General features: G+C 34.9%; 1 protein-coding gene, 1 long non-coding RNA gene and 1 pseudogene across 2 annotated transcripts in view; 2 read left to right on the forward strand and 1 right to left on the reverse strand.

Moving 5' to 3' along the window:
• The window catches only part of LOC126726427 (uncharacterized), a 116855-nt pseudogene that overhangs the window by 65598 nt on the left and 32226 nt on the right, over positions 1–19031 (forward strand).
• LOC126726435 (uncharacterized) overlaps positions 1–19031 on the reverse strand; it is a 69378-nt gene that overhangs the window by 28438 nt on the left and 21909 nt on the right. The window lies entirely within an intron of this gene.
• Positions 3761–11295, forward strand: LOC126726432 (ABC transporter C family member 10-like). The gene is made up of 11 exons (XM_050431699.1): positions 3761–5818; positions 6047–6367; positions 6451–6537; positions 7190–7777; positions 7864–8028; positions 8736–9030; positions 9197–9411; positions 9503–9808; positions 9955–10018; positions 10097–10336; positions 10979–11295. Exons 1-11 carry the CDS (start codon positions 3776–3778, stop codon positions 11080–11082), a joined length of 4428 nt encoding a protein of 1475 aa, XP_050287656.1. The 5' UTR covers positions 3761–3775; the 3' UTR covers positions 11083–11295.

A 19031-nucleotide genomic window follows, 5' to 3' on the forward strand; every position in this document is an offset into this window, starting at 1 on the left:
GTTTTTTGGGTGCTGTTCACGGGTGACACCTTTTTTTAGGAATATAGAAAAAATTAAATATACATTAAATGTGTGTATGTTTAATACAAGTAAGATTTAATACAGCTGGTTCATTAACGTTAACAGGTGCTGGCAGGCACCTGTTAACAAAATCCAAAAAAGGAAAACAATTTTAATGTTAGTAACGTGCACACAAAAATAAACGAATTTCAAGAATTGTGACGTGTTTTGATTGGGCAATCTTTTTGACTCTATATAGGATATAGCTAAATGGCGGTTTGGCATTAAAAGATTGGACCATCTTTTTGAGAAATTATACATTACTCTGTAGATCACACTTGTCCACTATTTCACTAAAAAAATTTCTTTTGTTTAAAATTATTGAGTCAGTAATTAGTTTCTGTTTAAAAAAAAAAAATTAACCCAGCAATTTTAAACAAGTGAGAGTTTTTAGTAAAATAATGGACCATATCACTTGTGCACCATGAAAACCTTATAATTTCTCCATCTTTTTAGGATATACAGAAATTCAAGGGAATGACGGTGATATTTTTTATGTACGTGCTTCTCACGTGCGTGTGAAATCTGTGCATGTCAGTAGGAGATAATTGTTGCATCACATAGTTTTTGATATTTTTGAGACCAGCAGAGATTCCTGAAAAATGGATATTGCATTATTAATATGGGGACCCTAGTATTAAAGAGGTATAGTTAACTTAAGGGCAAGTAAGAAAAAAAGGTATCGTCCCTCACACAGATAGATATAATTTTATTTTTATTTTTTGAGAAGGATAATAACCATTTAGTAGTGATATAAATACATGGACCTAAATTCTTCAAAAGTCTACAGTCCACACTAGGAAAATTATTAGGTATTCTCAGAGTACTATAAATACATAGTCTTTCTTATCACATGAATGATAGGTCCAACTAATTCAATTCATGGTAAGACCTAACATTCATGTGAAAAAAAGGAATAGGAGAACACAATAATTTCCACCAACACTGAAATAACGAGGAACTTGCTCCGTAATGTAAATTATGTTGAGAAAGCAAAGCGAAGCTTTGGCTTTGAAATCGTTGACTAATAAGTTGGAGGAGCTGGTATATAACGTTAGTTGCTTGCGTTGATTTCAGAGATTTCTATGAGTCATATGCACACTGCTAAAACTATAAATATCTCCACATTATTCTTCATCCCCAACACAAATGCCGCCCTTTCTCCTCATTATTCTTCACCCCCAACACAACACCAACTCCATCAATTTCTCTCTCTGCTCTCCTCCCCTTTGAATTCAAGAAGGTTAGTCTCTCTCTCTCTCTCTCTCTCTCTCTTACTGCCTTATACTGTCATGAAAACTCTATGAGAATTCCTTGCTTTTTGGAACTGGTTTCATTGGATACCAGAACCATTTTTATAAGATATCACAGTAGAACTACTTTTTGTTTAAAGGTTATCATCACCATGTGGTAGGGCACCCTTCTTTTTTTTGAAGATGGAGAACCATACCCATCCATTTATCTAACTAGCTTTTTTTTTTTTATATTTTTTAATAAAAAAAATATCAAATATTACTAATAGACTTCCCCTTTTATTCATTCATCTACATAGACTACATAATTTGATCATTTTATTCTTTGGCCAAATAGGATATAGTCTTTATATATACTTGCCAAGGGGCTAAGCAACTGAAATCCTTGTGGAGGAACAGAGGCTTACATTTAAGTTTAACACACACATGTGCCATCTCTTTTGCTTCTAATTCTTTGGGTTTACACACAATTTCTTGTTCTTGTTTCAGTGTTTCCTGTCATTATTGGCTAACAACTTTGCTAGAGTTTTCGTAATTAACGTTGACAATGCGTTGAACTATGGCATGGGCTACCAAAATAAAAATATAATTAAGAAATTTTGTTTTTCTTATCTGTTTATGCTTTATAAAAGATCTAGGCGGACCCAATAAGTTGAAGTTATCTAAAAAAAATTAGTATATTCTATTAAAAAAAAAAAAAAACACCTTATTTCATATCATGCATGGTTCTTGTACTAATTCATTTCCCTTCTTCTTCTTCTTCTTTTTCCTTTTTCCTCCTTTATCTAGTTAAAATACTAAGTTTCTTTATGTTAACGTGAAAATGTCTACATAAACTTCAAGAATGAAGGATTTAGTAATTTAAAAAGCTAATTAAATTTTACTTTGATTTGAATTTTGGTATAATATAGATTTTTAATATATGGTTCTTTAAAGTCTATATGCATGGGGCTGTGAGTTTATTTATTTATTTTTTTAAAAAGAGAAAAACCTTATTTTGAGGGTTTGGAGACCCTCAAAAAAAAGGTTATTGCACTTTTTATCTATTTTAAAAATTTCATAGGTTGCCGATCCTTGATAAAGATAAAACGTTTGTATTGAGTCATGTAGGCTGTTGAAATTTCGGTTTCAAGGGTCACGAAGGCCATAGAAATTTCAAGCTTGAGGGAATTTGTTTCAAAGGTCATCAAGGGTCCATTAAACCCTCAAAATAATATTTTTTGAGGGCTTTTAATACCTTTTTCAAGGGTTTTGACCCTCGAAAAAAATCAACTTTGTTGTAATGAACATTGTCTTTTAACAAGGCTTAATTCCACGCAATAGATGTATATATATCGGTTAGAATTAAGCAACTAATGATTATCATCGACTTCATTTTTTAAACTTGTAATGATTACAATTTACAAAGATAAAAATGTTTTTTTAAAAATGTTTCTCTACAATATTCAAATGTAGAGAAATAGGTAAATAGACATTAAAAATGTTATTTTTTTTTTCAAACAATCAAATAATCCAACTTAGACTCAGGAATCAGGAGAGTAGAGGCAGCTCACACTTTAGACGAAAGCAGACTCTGATGGGTAGAAGTATGTTTGAACAAAACTTTTAGCTTTTCTATTTTGTTTCATTTAAAAAAAAAAAATAAAAAAAAATAAAAAATAAAAAAAAAATAAAAATCTTGCAGCATAACTGGACAAGAATAGGCGGTTTGGTTTCCATGACTCGATCACCACATGCGACTTGAAAACGAATGTCACTAGAAAACAAGTATATGTCGTTTTGAATACTTCTTCTGTATCTGTGATTTTTGTTTTTTTATATATCATTCTTTGAAACACTGTTTTACGTATTTTTCAATGGCACGTGTGGATCTCAAGTCATAATTTTTGTGTCGTATTGGAAGTCATGTTTCTTTATTTGGTGCCTTTTAATATGTTTTACATCACAAAGCTTCCATATTTCACACCAAAATTTTGAGACTAATAGACTTGGTTGTTGTTATTGTATCATGGGCATCAATATTCCAGCTCTGCTAGATAGCTTAGATTCCTTGAACTTCTCTGAATTAGTTAGTCATTCTTTGTTTTTTTGGTTGTAAAGTAACTTTTCTGAATTTAAAGTGCAACTCCTTTTCACTGGCAGACAGCTGCATTGGAGTTTTATTGCATGTGTTGCTGCTACACTAACGGTTTTGACCCTTTGAACTTTCTGAGTTTTTGTTCTCTTCTCTTGCACTTAAAATTTCTTTGGTGGGGTACTTCATCTTGTTTGTGCAATGGTGCTGCATAATGGTGTTTTCTTTTCTACTTTCCTTTTTTCCCCCCAAAATTATTTATTGTGATTTGCTTCTTGAATTCAATTGGTTGGCTGCTTCATTAAATTGATAGAAAAAGTTACTTGGTATGTGTATATTTATGCTCTTGTATGTAATACAGAGGTTGAAGAGCAAAGAGAAAAGGATTATGGAGGATTTGTGGACTTTATTCTGCGGGGAGTCTGGTTGTTCAGACAGTGGTGGAAAGCCATGCAGTTCTGACTTTGTGTTTTTAAGCAATCCCTCATCATGTATTAATCACATATTGATCATTTGCTTCGATGTCTTGCTCTTGGCCCAGCTTATATTCAATATGGTTCAGAAGTCATCATCTAAATCAACTATGGTTCCAGCTCGATTTCAAGGATTTTCAAATTTGCAGATATTTTCTGCAGTTTTCAATGGCTGTGTTGGATTCGTTTACTTGTGCTTTGGCATTTGGATTTTGGAGGAGAAATTGAGGAAAATGAAGACTGCTTTACCTCTTGACGGTTGGTTACTACAGTTGTTTCAAGGGTTCACATGGTTGTTGGTGAGTTTAGCTGTGAGCCTTCAGGGAAAAAATCTTCCAGGAGAACCATTAAGGCTATTGAGCCTTCAGGGAATCGTCTGTGCTCTATCTCTGTCTAGTGCCATTTCAAAGAAAGAAGTATCAATTAAGGCAGCATTAGATATCCTGTCTTGTCCAGGAGCTATATTGTTGATGTTCTGTACGTACAAGGGGTATAAATATGAAGCAAGTGATGAGAGTATCAGTGAAAGTACTCTTTATACCCCTTTAAATGGTGAGGCCAATGGCATGAGTAAAAGTGATTCTGTTTGCCCTGTTACTACCTTTGCCAAAGCTGGATTCTTTAGTAGATTTTCATTTTGGTGGATGAATTCATTGATGAAAAAGGGCAGGGAGAAAACCATTGAGGTTGAAGATATACCAAAATTGCGCAAGGCAGATCAAGCAAAAAGTTGCTATTTGTTGTTCTTGGAGCAGCTTAACAAACAGAAGCAAAAGGAACCGACGTCCCAACCATCGATTCTGAGGACAATAATTATTTGCCATTGGAAAGAGATCCTTATATCTGGATTCTTTGCTTTGTTAAAGATACTTACGCAGTCTGCTGGTCCTTTAGTTCTGAATGCCTTTATATTGGTTGCTGAGGGAAAAGAAAGTTTCAAGTATGAAGGCTATGTATTGGCAATAACACTTTTCTTCTCAAAGAGCATAGAATCCCTAGCACAAAGGCAGTGGAACTTCCGCTGCAGACTTATTGGTCTGAAAGTGAGGTCTTTGCTCACAGCTGCCATTTACAAGAAACAACTGAGATTATCCAATGCTGCTAGGTTGACGCATTCGGGAGGGGAGATCATGAATTATGTTACTGTGGATGCTTATAGGATTGGCGAGTTCCCATTTTGGTTCCATCAAACTTGGACAACAAGCCTTCAGCTCTGTATTGCATTAGTTATTCTTTATCGTGCAGTAGGGCTAGCAACAATTGCATCTTTGGTGGTGATAGTTCTCACCGTGCTTTGCAATGCTCCACTTGCTGAGTTACAGTATGAATTTCAAAGTAAGCTTATGGCTGCACAGGATGAGAGACTGAAGGCTAGTACTGAGGCTCTTATCAACATGAAGGTGTTGAAATTATATGCTTGGGAAAAACATTTCAAAAATGCAATTGAAAATTTAAGGAAGGTGGAGTACAAATGGTTATCAGCAGTGCAGTTACGAAAATCATATAATGGCTTTCTCTTTTGGACGTTTCCTGTGTTGGTCTCTGTTGCAACCTTTGGAGCATGCTATTTTCTCAAAGTTCCTCTGCATGCAAATAACGTTTTCACTTTTGTAGCAACTTTACGCCTTGTTCAGGATCCCATTAGATCTATTCCTAATGTTATTTGGGTGGTCATTCAAGCAAAGGTTGCATTTACACGTATCTTGAAATTTCTTGAGGCACCAGAGCTGCAGAGCACAAATATACAGAGGAAGACCAATGTGGACAGTGTAAATGACACCATTTTAATCAAGTCTGCCAATTTCTCATGGGAAGAAAATTCATCAAAGCCGACACTGAAAAACATAAATCTGGAGATTAGACCAGGAGAAAAGGTGGCTATATGTGGAGAAATTGGCTCAGGCAAATCAACCCTTCTTGCAGCAATTCTTGGTGAAGTTCCACTCATTCAAGGAACTGTGAGTTCCTGCTGCTCCTTTCCTTTCTTTTTATTATTACATAATATATTTCAATCTTGACAGAGTTGTCCCTTATCCTATGTTTCCCTGCACTTCTATTTCCTGTTAAGAGCAAATCCTCTAATCAGTTTAGCATAGATATGTTTTTGAATGTTGTCCTATCACAAATTCCAAAAGATCAAAAGGTATTAACCATGATGAATCTGGTTTCTTTTTTTGAATTTTCAGACTCAAGTTTATGGGAAGATTGCCTATGTTTCTCAAACAGCATGGATCCAGACAGGGACAATACAAGAGAACATTTTGTTTGGGTCTGAAATGGACAGTAAAAGGTACAGAGAAACGCTTGAAAGGTGTTCACTGGTAAAGGACCTTGAGTTGCTTCCTTATGGTGATCTCACTGAAATAGGGGAGAGAGGAGTTAATCTGAGCGGTGGTCAAAAGCAGCGAATTCAACTTGCTCGTGCTCTTTATCAAAATGCTGATATATACCTCATGGATGATCCATTTAGTGCTGTTGATGCACAAACTGCTACAAGCTTATTCAATGTAATCACTTTTTTCTTAAAGTATGCAATGTCTTGTTTGTCCAACTAATAGGTTTATGTGAAAGCTAACTTATACTTTGGCAGGATTATGTTATGAAAGCACTTTCTGGAAAGACAGTTTTACTTGTAACCCACCAAGTTGATTTCCTGCCTGCAATTGATTCTGTTCTGGTCAGTATTCTACTTTAAGAACTCTCCTCAAAATTCTTCATTATTTCCCTTGCAATCTTTGTGATAAATCTAATGACTTAAAAGTTATGAATTGGCTGGGGGTTATTACTAGTCCTCTGGTTACCACATCATTCTGCTCAAACACATCCAACCTAGCAGTTTTCTATTTATTTTTAATCATGAGATGCATTATAGAAAGGGTGAGACTCACAGATTTACTATTACATGGTGAAGTCAGTTATTACTAACAGACTAAGCTCACTCAACACTTGTTTATATGATATTTCATGTTAATAAGTTCTTAAATTTATCAAGACTAAGATATCTCAAAGCTTCCATGTCTACATTATTTAATCAAAAGCCTCTGATTTTTGTCTGGTGACTCTTGCCACCAAATGCCCGTAAAAAATATTTCAGATTGATTTTCCGGTTTACCAATATGCTCATACACCACCGATGAATGGAATCTCAGTCTTCTTCCAATTTTTACCTTAAAAGTTGCACCAATAAGAAGACTTAATAACTAACTAAGAGTGAATAGATGATTGGATTTAACTTTTCTTGTATGTAGTTTGTTTTTTTATAAATATTATTGCTAATCAAACCTGTCAATCAACACAATCATCCTAAGTAAGTTTGATACTCTTGACAGTTGATGTCAGATGGGGAAATCCTACAAGCATCTCCTTATCATCAATTATTGGCCTTAAGACAAGAATTTCAGGATCTTGTCAATGCACATAAAGAGACTGCTGGTTCTGATAGGCTTGCAGATGTTACTGCTGCCCAGGGAGTTGGAACAGCTGCAAGAGATATCAGGAAGACTTATGTAGAGAAGCAATTTAAAGGATCTAAAGGAGACCAATTGATCAAGCTAGAGGAGAAAGAAATTGGAGACACTGGATTTAGACCTTATTTACAATATCTAAATCAGAACAAGGGGTTCTTGTACTTCTCCATGGCCAGTCTTTGTCACATTATATTTGTGATTTGTCAGATATCACAAAACTCTTGGATGGCTGATAATGTTGAAAATCCCAATGTTAGCACATTGCGGTTGATAACGATTTACTTGCTGATTGGAATTTCCTCAACACTATTCTTGCTAGGTCGATCACTTTTTTCAGTTTTTTTGGGTCTTCAATCATCAAAATCTTTATTTTCACAGCTACTTAACTCCCTCTTTCGTGCACCAATGGCTTTTTATGACTCCACGCCTCTGGGAAGGATACTTAGTCGGGTATGAATCTTGATCAGAATCTGTGTTCAGAGATCAAAGAGATTTGTGAAACTAACATGGTTTGGTATCATTTTGTTCTTGTCTAGGTCTCATCTGATCTGAGTATCGTCGATCTTGATGTCCCTTTCAGCTTTATCTTTGCTGTGGGGGCTACCACTAATGCTTATGCCAATCTTGGAGTTCTGGCCTTTGTTACCCGGCAAGTTCTGTTTGTTTCCATACCAATGCTTTTTCTGGCAATTCTCTTACAGGTAACACCATAAACATTTCAATAAAAAATTCCCACTGGACGAAGTTTTCTTTCATTTGACTTAGATATTTCTCACATAAATAGTGTTTTTGCCTTAATTTGTGTTGGTACTGTGCTATTATTGATAACGAGAATAGATGATGAAGTGAACTTTAGTCCAATCTCCAATGCATGCTTACAAATTTAGATGTTTGAATCGCTTTGAATTAGGAACAATTCAAAGTGAAATCAAGAGATCAAAGCAATCTGACAAAGTCAGGATGCCACCGAGTAAAATGAGGAAGAGTTTTGGTGTAATTCTTATATTACAGGAAATCATAAATATTCTCCGAGTTATGTAATATTACAAAGTTTTAAACATAAGCATTGCTTTTAATATTACTGAATAATGAATAGAGTTTCCTTTCTTTCTTGTCTGATTATTTTGGCCTTTCTCTTTTCATGGAGTCATATATTTTGTTTACTTATTCTCTGTGCAATGGATGAAGAGATATATACATTATTTGAGATTTTTGCAAAAAGCTTGAAAACTAGAGAATAGTGTTCATCTGAAAGGATCAATTGTATACTAGCCACTGCCTTCATCTCCTGTTCCCTGAACTGGATTCTTCTTCTTCTTCTTCTTGTGTGTGTGTGTGATGTGGAAATATTTATTTTAATCCTCTTTGATATGAAGAAGTTTTAATTGTTGGAATTCTTAATCTACAGAGATATTATTTTTCATCAGCAAAAGAGTTTATGCGGATCAATGGCACAACCAAGTCCTTCGTAGCAAATCATTTATCCGAGTCTCTAGCAGGAGCCATGACTATAAGAGCTTTTGAGAAGGAAGACCGATTCTTTACAAAGAATCTTGAACTGATTGACATAAATGCTAGTCCTTTTTTCCATAGTTTTGCAGCAAATGAATGGTTGATCCAAAGATTAGAAACACTTAGTGCAGTTGTTCTTGCCTCTACAGCACTTTGCATAGTTGTGCTTCCTCCCGGAACTTGTAGCTCTGGTGAGTTTTACCTTGAAGAGTTATTTTTTCTATCTTTAACAATTTACAGTTCTTGTATAGATGTTCAATTTACTGGAGATGGTTTTTTAAACACACTAATGGAGTTATATTGAGCTGTAAAATATGCGTATTAGATTCTTGATGACAATTTCTCCTTTTGTTGCAGGATTTATTGGAATGGCACTTTCTTATGGTCTTTCATTAAACATGTCACTTGTCTCCTCAATTCAAAATCAGTGCACTTTAGCAAATTACATCATTTCTGTAGAAAGGCTAAATCAATACATGCATATACCCAGTCAGGCCCCTGAAGTAATAGAAGGGAACCGGCCTCCAACAAATTGGCCATCTGTGGGTAAAGTTGAAATACATGATTTGCAGGTATATATATATATATATATATTTTTTATTTAATGTTAAAATTAAAGAAGGTTCTTATGCTGAGATTCTAAGAATACCAATGTTAAAACAGATCAAATATAGGCCTGATGCACCACTTGTTCTTCGGGGGATCAGTTGCACATTTGAGGGAGGGCACAAAATAGGTATTGTTGGCAGAACTGGCAGTGGGAAGACCACTCTCATAGGTGCCCTATTTCGTCTAGTGGAGCCAGCTGGAGGGAAGATTATAGTAGATGGAATTGACATTTCTATGATTGGACTTCATGATCTTCGCTCGCGTTTCGGTATAATACCTCAAGATCCTACTCTTTTTAATGGGACTGTGAAATTCAATTTGGATCCCTTGTCTCAACATTCTGACAAGGAAATATGGGAGGTAATTCTTCAATTCTTTTCTACCTGTGGTTGCTTCTGTATCAGTAGGTCTAGCTTTGGTTGAAATTTCTACTGTATAAAAATAGTCTTTTTGTTTGTTTGTTTATTTCACGGATCAAATATTAAAGTGATAATGTTGACTTGAAGGTTCTTGAGAAGTGTCAACTGGACGAGGCTGTCAAGGAGAAAGAAAAGGGCTTAGACTCCTTAGGTAAGGCTTTGTTATTTATGTTGTTTGCACTTGCTTTTGTTTATGATCACCAGTGATAACTAACAACTAGTTTTTCAGTTCTGGAAGATGGATCAAATTGGAGCCAGGGACAACGACAATTATTCTGTTTGGGGCGTGCACTTTTGAGGAGAAGTCGGATATTAGTGCTTGATGAAGCAACTGCATCAATTGATAATGCAACAGATACGATTCTGCAGAAAACAATCAGGACTGAATTTGCTGATTGTACTGTGATTACAGTGGCCCACAGGATACCGACAGTGATGGATTGCACAATTGTTCTTGCTATTAGTGATGGTGAGTTGCATTAATTACCTTAACCATCATCAATAGAATATTCCTTATGTGTGCATGATATGAACCTTCATTTTTGTTTCAATATCTTTTATAATTTTGATGTTAGGTAATCTTATTCTGTGAAGTTTCTAGTCCATATTTATCTAACTGAAACCTGGTTTTTTTACTTAATCCTTTGAGTATATTTCAAGAATCCTTCCGAGTTTATTTCGTGGGAACTTATAAAGTGTAGAGGATTTGGAAGACGAGATATTATTGGATTATCATTTTAAGAAGGTTGATCTGATTATGATTTAATTATAATTTACCTAATTTTATTTAGTTCAGAAAATAAGAAAGTCCTTGTGGCTTTTTTATTTTGGGAGGAAGGAAGAGGGGGGGGTGGTATACACAGATTAGTATCGACTTGTAGGATCAATGAGCAGATGGGTCATGCTGCAGTTTCTCCACTTTCTTGATGGTGCATGTCAACTGTATGTGCAATTTATATTGTAAGGAACGAGCTGATGTTATTTCACCTTTTAAGTAAACAAGAAGCCGTATAAAAACATAAAGAAAATGATAGTCATGTAAACCAGTCAACTTTGCAGTGAAATGTTTAAGTTCAAATGTTTTGAAGGAAATCTTTCCATTCTATTCCAGGGAAAATAGTGGAGTATGATGAGCCAATGAAGTTAATGAAGAGAGAAGGTTCACTGTTTGGGCAGCTTGTCAAGGAATACTGGTTGTACACAACATTTTCGTAAAAGATAAATCACACGGGGCTATAGCCTATAGAGAGCGACAAGAAGAGGTTGCAAGGCCACACTTCTATACGAAATCTTTCAATATTGTAAAAGCCATGAATTAGTTGGATTTTTTTTGTTATTTTTAGAATTAAAGTACAATGCGAATTCACTTTAGCAACATAGCACATATTGATTTCTTAGATAATTAATGAAATTTTTAATGACTCTGCATTTGGCTCACAATAGCAACTGAAAGGACCGTGTCCTGGAGTAGATCTTGAAATGGTTGCAGTAAATTGTTTCTTCTTTAGAGCATGAGAATTGGTACTAAGGAAAAAAAAATAAAATAAAACACAAAGGATCAAAAATGAAAATTTTGAAACATGAATGATCAAAATAAAAACAAATCCAAACTTTACGAGCCAAAAATATATTTTAATTCTATGCTATCAATACATGGGCCCCAAAATTTTAGTTTGATAATTAGACTTACTAGAAAAAAAAGAAATGATATATTGGCTATTTGTGTTAGAACCTCTTTCCCTCTCCTTTGTGTGTGTTTGTTTCTGAAAAAAAAAAAAAAAAACAAAACAAAAACAAAAAAACCAAAAAAAAAACCCTAATATGACCCCTAAAATTGTGGGTCAATAGAAATTCAAGTTAATTGAAATTCTAAATGGTTTTTAAAAATTGGTGTAAGTGTGCCAAATCACCATTTATCATCAAATTTCCATAATAATTTGGAAAAAACTAAAGTTAAAACAATTTTTACTGAATTTTAACAAATTAATGCTGTAATGAATGTAATCGATAGATTTCAAGAACATAATAAATGAATGTCATAATGAATGGTGATACATACGTTTGTAAATATTATATAGTAAAATTTATAGTATCCTTAGTATCACTCTAGTAATTTAAGACTTCAATAATAAACTAATCGCAGACCTGCGCAATACGGTAAAAAATTTGACGATTTGTTTTTTCATTAAGTGAAAAAAGAAAATAGTAGATGAGATTTATAAATAATCTTAAAATGATATGGCTGTTTTCTAATAAATTATAGTTTATTTTTGAGAAAATTCTAATAAAGTATAGTTGAAACAATATAATAGATTTTATAAATTAAGTTATCTGTATTTGTTATTTGAAAGTGTTTTAAAGTTTGTAATTTTTTTTTCAAGGAAACATAATGTATTTAAATCTAGTTATTATATAAGGTGAGATATATTGTAAATAATGTAATGTGTTGTTGAAATTTGTTTTTAGTGCTCCTGACAAATGATTCATCATCTATATATCTTGAATGACCTAAAGAAGAAGCAAATATAAGTAAATTCCTCACCTATATTAGAAAAAAAAATACAAGACTTTAATAACATAATAAGAAAAATGTAATATTATCTAGAACATAATTTTCAATGAAGTGTTTCCTCTTTCTACAAGAATATCTCCTCCCAAAAGTATCGCCGAAGTGGACCAAATAGACCGAGATAGACCGAATGGATTGACGTAGACTAAAATGGATCGAATGAACCTAATTGGACCGAACTAACTAAAGTGGACAAAAGCAGACCCTAATGCTACATTGTGTAGGGAAATATACACGAAATTCCCAGATCTGTGAGATGCAAAATATAGAGAAAAATATGTGCCAAAGAAAACAATTACACAAGACAATATTTACCTAGTTCAACAATTTGCCTACATCTATAGAGTTGTAGGGATTTCACTATTTTCAGGAAAAAATAGAAGATGCGGCAATACAATTTTCTCTCTAAAAAATAATATAAAACCCTAATCTCCAAAACTATAGTTTTTCTATCTTGCACAGAGGATTTACAATGGGCTACCAAACGGACCAAAAATATGGACTAAGCTTTAGTAAATCTCCCATTAAAAAATGGGAGAAAATGGACATTTGCCCTTAATTTACAAACTATGAAGCAAAATGCCCATGTTTTAAAATTATTTAGCAAAATGTCCCTGTAAGGACGCAATTTGTGTTCCTAACCCAAAGGATAAATGAACTTAGGCCCAAAAAGCTCAATACAAGGAATTTGTAGAAAGTGGGTTGGAAAATTGGGCTTTAATAAATCAGTCAACAAGTATAGTGGATTCAAATGACAAGAAAATGTAGATAGACTAGTTTAATATAAAGAAAATTGTCCTTGGCACAGTCCAAGGAGATTAGTTCTTATATATTGATTCTCAAGTTTGATTACAAGTTCAGTTTTTGATTGCTACAATGTTTCTCTCTCAATTTCTCGATCTCCTTCTCTCATTGCCTTCTCCCTATTTTATACTATCTCTCTGCCTTCATATCTACCTTCCATGTGTAGATTAGAGTGTCGGTATTGATCCCTATCACATCAGCACCTTCCTGAAGTCTCTAGAGAATAGCTGTAAGGCTGAAAACTACTGTTCATGTATCATTTCCTCATTAATGCAGCCAGAGAGTTAGCTGCAGAACATTTAATGCGGTGGTAGCAGCTTTCCCTTAAGATATTTCATGGCTTTCCTCTGTCCTGTTCCTCCCTAATGCTTATTCTCATCCATGGAATGATCCAGAACGTTACTCTTGAGGGCAGACCACACCCTCTAACCTCGGCTTTGCTCAACCGAGGAGGGATTCCTCCTTAGACCACCCTTTTGGATGGCTCTAATCAAATTTCACTTCTTCACTTACTAACACGAATCCTTATGAAAGTGTTTACCCATCCTCGGATTGCCTAATGTCCTCAAATTGGGCTCCTGGCTCAATATATACATAAATATGGGCTCCGGGGCCTATCACCCCTACAATAGCCCCTCGAGATTCTTCTTTTTGGCTCCTCAGGAAGAAATGAGGATTTCTATGTAATTATAGTTCCTCCGTGCCCATTTTACATTACCTCTGACTGTACAGATTCCTTTTTAACTGCCCAAAGTACGCTCCTGACGCTTCGGCATTCGAGACGCGCCTTCATTAAATTTTTGCTGCTCCATGTTTCTCACGTACTAGTACATGATGCGAATCTAACGACTGAGGATTTTACTGGAAACCAAGTGGGAGTTTTTCCGCTTGTAACTTTCTCTTTGATATAAATACTACTCAAATCAATCATTCATCTCACTTTAGCACTTATACACTAAACCTGCAAACTTACCCAAACTATTTGTGCCCTCACAAATACCAAGAGCTAGTTCGATGAAATCAGTTCCCTTCTTTCCGTAAGCCTTTATAAATCTCTTCATTTACTTTTTCCATCTACTTTTCTTTTCTTTGTCTTTTCCTTGGCTCCTCTTATTTCTCTCAATTTTCTTAGTACCTCCAAATCTTTTTTAGGAATGGGTAGATTCGCCCATTTGGTAGACTCTAAGGAGGGTTTAGAGAGCTTTAAAGCTAGGTATAGGATCCCATTAGGAGTCGCGATTAGATACTGTGAAGAAGGGCAATGGCATGAGGAAAGGCAAGAGAAAGAGGTGGTAATCCCAATGATTGCCTTTATAGAAGGAGGGATGAGAGTTCTTATGGGCATGGTCACTAAGGACTACCTTAGGGCCCATAGGTTAGCTGCCACCCAATGTGCCCCAAACATGTTTAGAATATTAGGTAGTGTAGATGCCCTTAACAAAAGAATGAGCTTAAACCTCACTCACCATGATGTCAATTGGATTTACAACCTCCATCACCTATCGGGGCAAGGGTTTTACCTAAAATCTTGGTACCTCGAGGTTAGGCTCATCCAATGCCTCCTCGATTCCAACAAAGGCCTAAAAAAGGATTTCTTGATCGTATCAAGGGAGTGGCACGATGGCCTCCCCTGTCCGACGAGAGAGGGGATACCAAGCGGGGTTCTAGGTCTAGGTTTATAATTTCAAAATTACCCCATTTTCTTTTTCTTTTGTTTGTGTTTGTACGTGAAATGTCCTTTGATTTGCATTATTTTTTGCTAATGATGTTTTTTGTTTTTCTTAATGGTTTTGCAAATAAGAACGCTACTATTCCCAACTTCAATCTCACGAACCAGTCGAGCTTGGACAAGATCTTGAAGGCCGAGGTGTTCATCCACACAGATGGCCAACTGAGGGCGGCCCATCTAATCTTGGACTACATCCCCATCTCCAAAAGTTTCCAGGCGCAGAAGTGCGTGATCAAAGTAAGGGACCCCTGCTTGCACAGGATCAATGTTGTTGCTCCAAGCTTCCTCACCACCAGCCCCATCCCGAAAGGCACTCTCGCCACCAATCCTATCCTTGAAGGCATACCAAAGGTACACTACCCTTCCAACGTGCTATCGAGGAGGAGGCAACCTCATCGCAACCAGCAACCAAAGAGGAGGAAGAGGAAGAAGACAAAGAAGTGGTTGAGTTGACTAAATCTGAAGATGATTTTGCATTTTTAACTTGCCACTATCTCCAGACCTTCAGGTCGACGATTCTAGCCACCCTCCTTTGGTTTAAGTAAACAGCACCTAAGAAGACACCACCGTTCCTGAAGAGATGGGGATTCAGCGCAAGCCGAGATCAACTCTCCAGGAGCTGCTAAAGTCCCAACCTTGGGGGAAGGCAGCCCAGACAGGCTTCCCACCCTTCCAACCCTCTCCCCCCAACACCTTCGAGCTAATCCCGCCGACCACAAGAGGAAAAGGGATCATAAGGGTAAAGAGGTGGTGGAAACAAGAAGAACCCACCCCTCCCAGGAGGATGAGCCCCAAAGGGGGGGCCAAATAGCCCAGAGGCATGTAGATGAGGTTATCCAGCGAGGGTGAAAGGCGGGGTGACCAGCATGTAGCAACACCAGCTTGGGCCCTATTCTTGGAACTGGATGGTGCTCCTCTGCCAAGTGATGCCTCATAAAAGACTTCCAGGGGGGCAAGGCAGGCTACGTGGCCAACTCAGTGGAGCAGGCTCTGTTGCTGCCCAAGGATATAGCCGACCTCAAATCCATGAGGAAACATGAGGTGTTCCTCAGTCTAAAAAGGGACCTCGCAATGGTAAGTCCTTTAACCCCCTCTCTCTTGAAACTATAACTCTTGAAACCCAAAGAAGAAAAAAATGGAAGAGAAATTTTGAAAACAAACTTTGAATTAGAAAAGTAATAGAAAATTAATTGTAATTGTGTTGTTGTTCCTAAGTTTCAGTTTGTAAAGTGCATTAGTTTTATTGGGCAAATAGATCTAACAGAGATTATTGGTTCAAAGGGTGTTGGTGTCCCTCCAAAGCTATAGTTTGTGGTAGTTCTTAACTTTGTGAGACTTACTCTCTCATTCAAGAAGAATAAAAGAGATTAAAATTACAATCAAATTGATGATATGGCAATAATTATCTGATGCTTATAATTTAATTGCTGCTCCTGGTGTTAATGTTTTTGCTTGAACATTTTATGAAAATAGACGAAGAAAGTGATAGAGGAAAAATGAATTACACTGAAATAAAGATAGAGAAAAAGAGAGACAAGAAGTAATTAATTAGGAGAGAGATTAACAAGGATGTTATTAATTAGGTAAGTATTTAATGATGAGATGAATAAATTGTGTTTTCTTTTTTACCATTAGATCTTTTGAAAATCCATGGCTTAAAAAAAGTGTAATTCTTGTAGAGTTACACCATGTGTAACTTGAACCCATCTCTCTATATATATAAAAGTTAAGAAATTTCTTTAAAAGGAAATTCAACTTTTTTTTCTTTAGAGTTTAGATGGATTTAGTTTCTCTAGATTTCTTAAAGTACTCTACCAAATAGATTTCCTCAAATCTTAACCATTCTTTAATGATTGAATGGTTTAGATTTTACCATATTAGCATTTCACTAACAATAATCTTAATTGTTTTGTTTGTAACATTATTTTTTTTATTTTAAGAGTATTATTAGTGGAATGCTAATATGACAAAATCTAGACCCTTAAATCATAAAAAAAATGGTTAAGATTTAAGGAAATCTATTGGTAGAGTATCTTAGGAAATTTAGAAGATCTTAATTCAGTTTAGATTAATGAAAAAGACAATATTTAAAAATTCAAGAAATTCAAATCTACAACGATTTCTTTCCATAATTTTTTTTTTTTTTAAAAGTTCTTAAACTTTCTTTTAAGAAGAATAAAAAAATGGCAACTTCATCTTACAATTTTAAACCTAAACTAGCCTGATCACACGCGCTCCGCACATGCGATGAGGCTCTTTTTTATTTTAAGATTAATGTAATTTTTCAATTTGAATTTATCTATACTACTATTGAAGGGGTTTTCCCTATTTGGACCAAATTTTTTTTTTTTTTTTTTTTGTTCCAATATACCCCTATTTCCTTAGGTTTAAGTAGAGACACAACTAAAGGACAACCAAGTAAAAATACATCTTTAACTCTCACTAAAACATTGTCTACAAAATAGGATCACTATGTTATACATTTTCAATTTTTTTTCTAACTGAGTCCAACTGTACCACTTAGGTTATGTTTGGTAACAATTTTTGTTTTCTATTTTGAAAAACTTGTTTTTGGGAGTATAAAGAAAAAACATTTTTCTTGTATTTTTGAAATCAAAAACATGTTTGGTTAGCTAAAATTAAAAAGATAGTTTTTTGAAGAAAAAAATAGAAAATACTAAAATTTGTTATAACTAGGATTTGAATTCTAATGCTAACACGTCAAAAGAGACAGAGCCATTAAATTAAATGCGTGTTTTCATTGACTTTTGAAAATTAAAAACTGAAAACAGCATTTTGCATGTTTTAGTTTTCTTCACAAATTGAGTTTTGAGAACAATTTTTGTTTTTTGTCCATTTTGGGTTGCCAAACAAGTTTTTTAGTCTCAAAAATAGAAAATTGTTTTTGTAAATAGAAAAATAAGAGGGAAAAACAGTTACCAAACATACCCTTAATGTCTCATTCGTTCTACTTGGACCTTGGTTAGGATCCCACCAAACATCAAACTGAGACAAAGAGTAAGGCCAAGGCCAAGCCTAGGACCAAGAAATCTCTTGGTGTCTGTTTCATCAGAGGCCGAGTATATGATTCTCAAAATGGCAAAAGTTGTCTCTTGGTTCAGTACTTTACTCTTTCGCATTCTTCTCCAAAACCCAACAAAGAAATCAGTTTTCTTTTCTTTGTTTGCTTTTTTTTTTTTTTTTTAATTTTTAAATATTTGATGTAGGTTTAGAGACATTGGTGTTGATCAAATGACTTTTAGGATTCAGCATGTTGGTTTCTTTTCATTTACTACATTTTTCTAGAATGAGTCTTTGAAGTGATCGATTATAAAATGTTGTAGTGTTGGCAAAGATTTTGAAATGAGTACTATTAGTCTCTCAAGTTTAAAAAATGAACTCAATTGATCATTCTATTAACAACTGTTAGTCTTAGTGCTTACATGGCTAACGGTGTTATGATGTGGCAAATTTTAAGTGGCGTGGCATCCAATTTAATTTTAAAAAATTAAGATCTAAAATTTGATTCATTAAAAAACCATTAAGGCAAGGGTGGGAGGCGTCTCTCCCCGATGTGGGATTGAGCAAATCCGTGAGGGTGGCATCAGCCTTGCGCTCCTTCCCAAAGCGGACAATACCTAATTGGGGAAAGATTTGTACCTCCCACAACAGAAATACAACCAAAAAAACTAATTATACGAAGACTAAGATGCATAAAACATAAAAAAATAATAATTAAAAAAACAGAAATGAGAAGATGAATTTGATCACAATTGAAATCTTATCTGCATCAAATACCACTTCCAAATATTAATATTTTACTATTATATATTGACTCCTTTAATTTTCAAACTAAGTCTCTCTCTTGGTTTATTATAAAAATTTAAAATAAATAAATAAATTCTCTACCTCTCCTAGAAGCCGTTTGACATGGAAGACATCACTATCGCCACTAGCAAGTATTTTTTTACATTTTACATGGACTTGATTTGTCTTTTAAAACGAAAATCCATTATGAGTTCATGACTATCAAGATATGTAGATTCAGCCAACAAAATGCAA

This window comes from Quercus robur, chromosome 5, assembly GCF_932294415.1.
Source record: "Quercus robur chromosome 5, dhQueRobu3.1, whole genome shotgun sequence".
NCBI classification, from domain to species: domain Eukaryota; kingdom Viridiplantae; phylum Streptophyta; class Magnoliopsida; order Fagales; family Fagaceae; genus Quercus; species Quercus robur.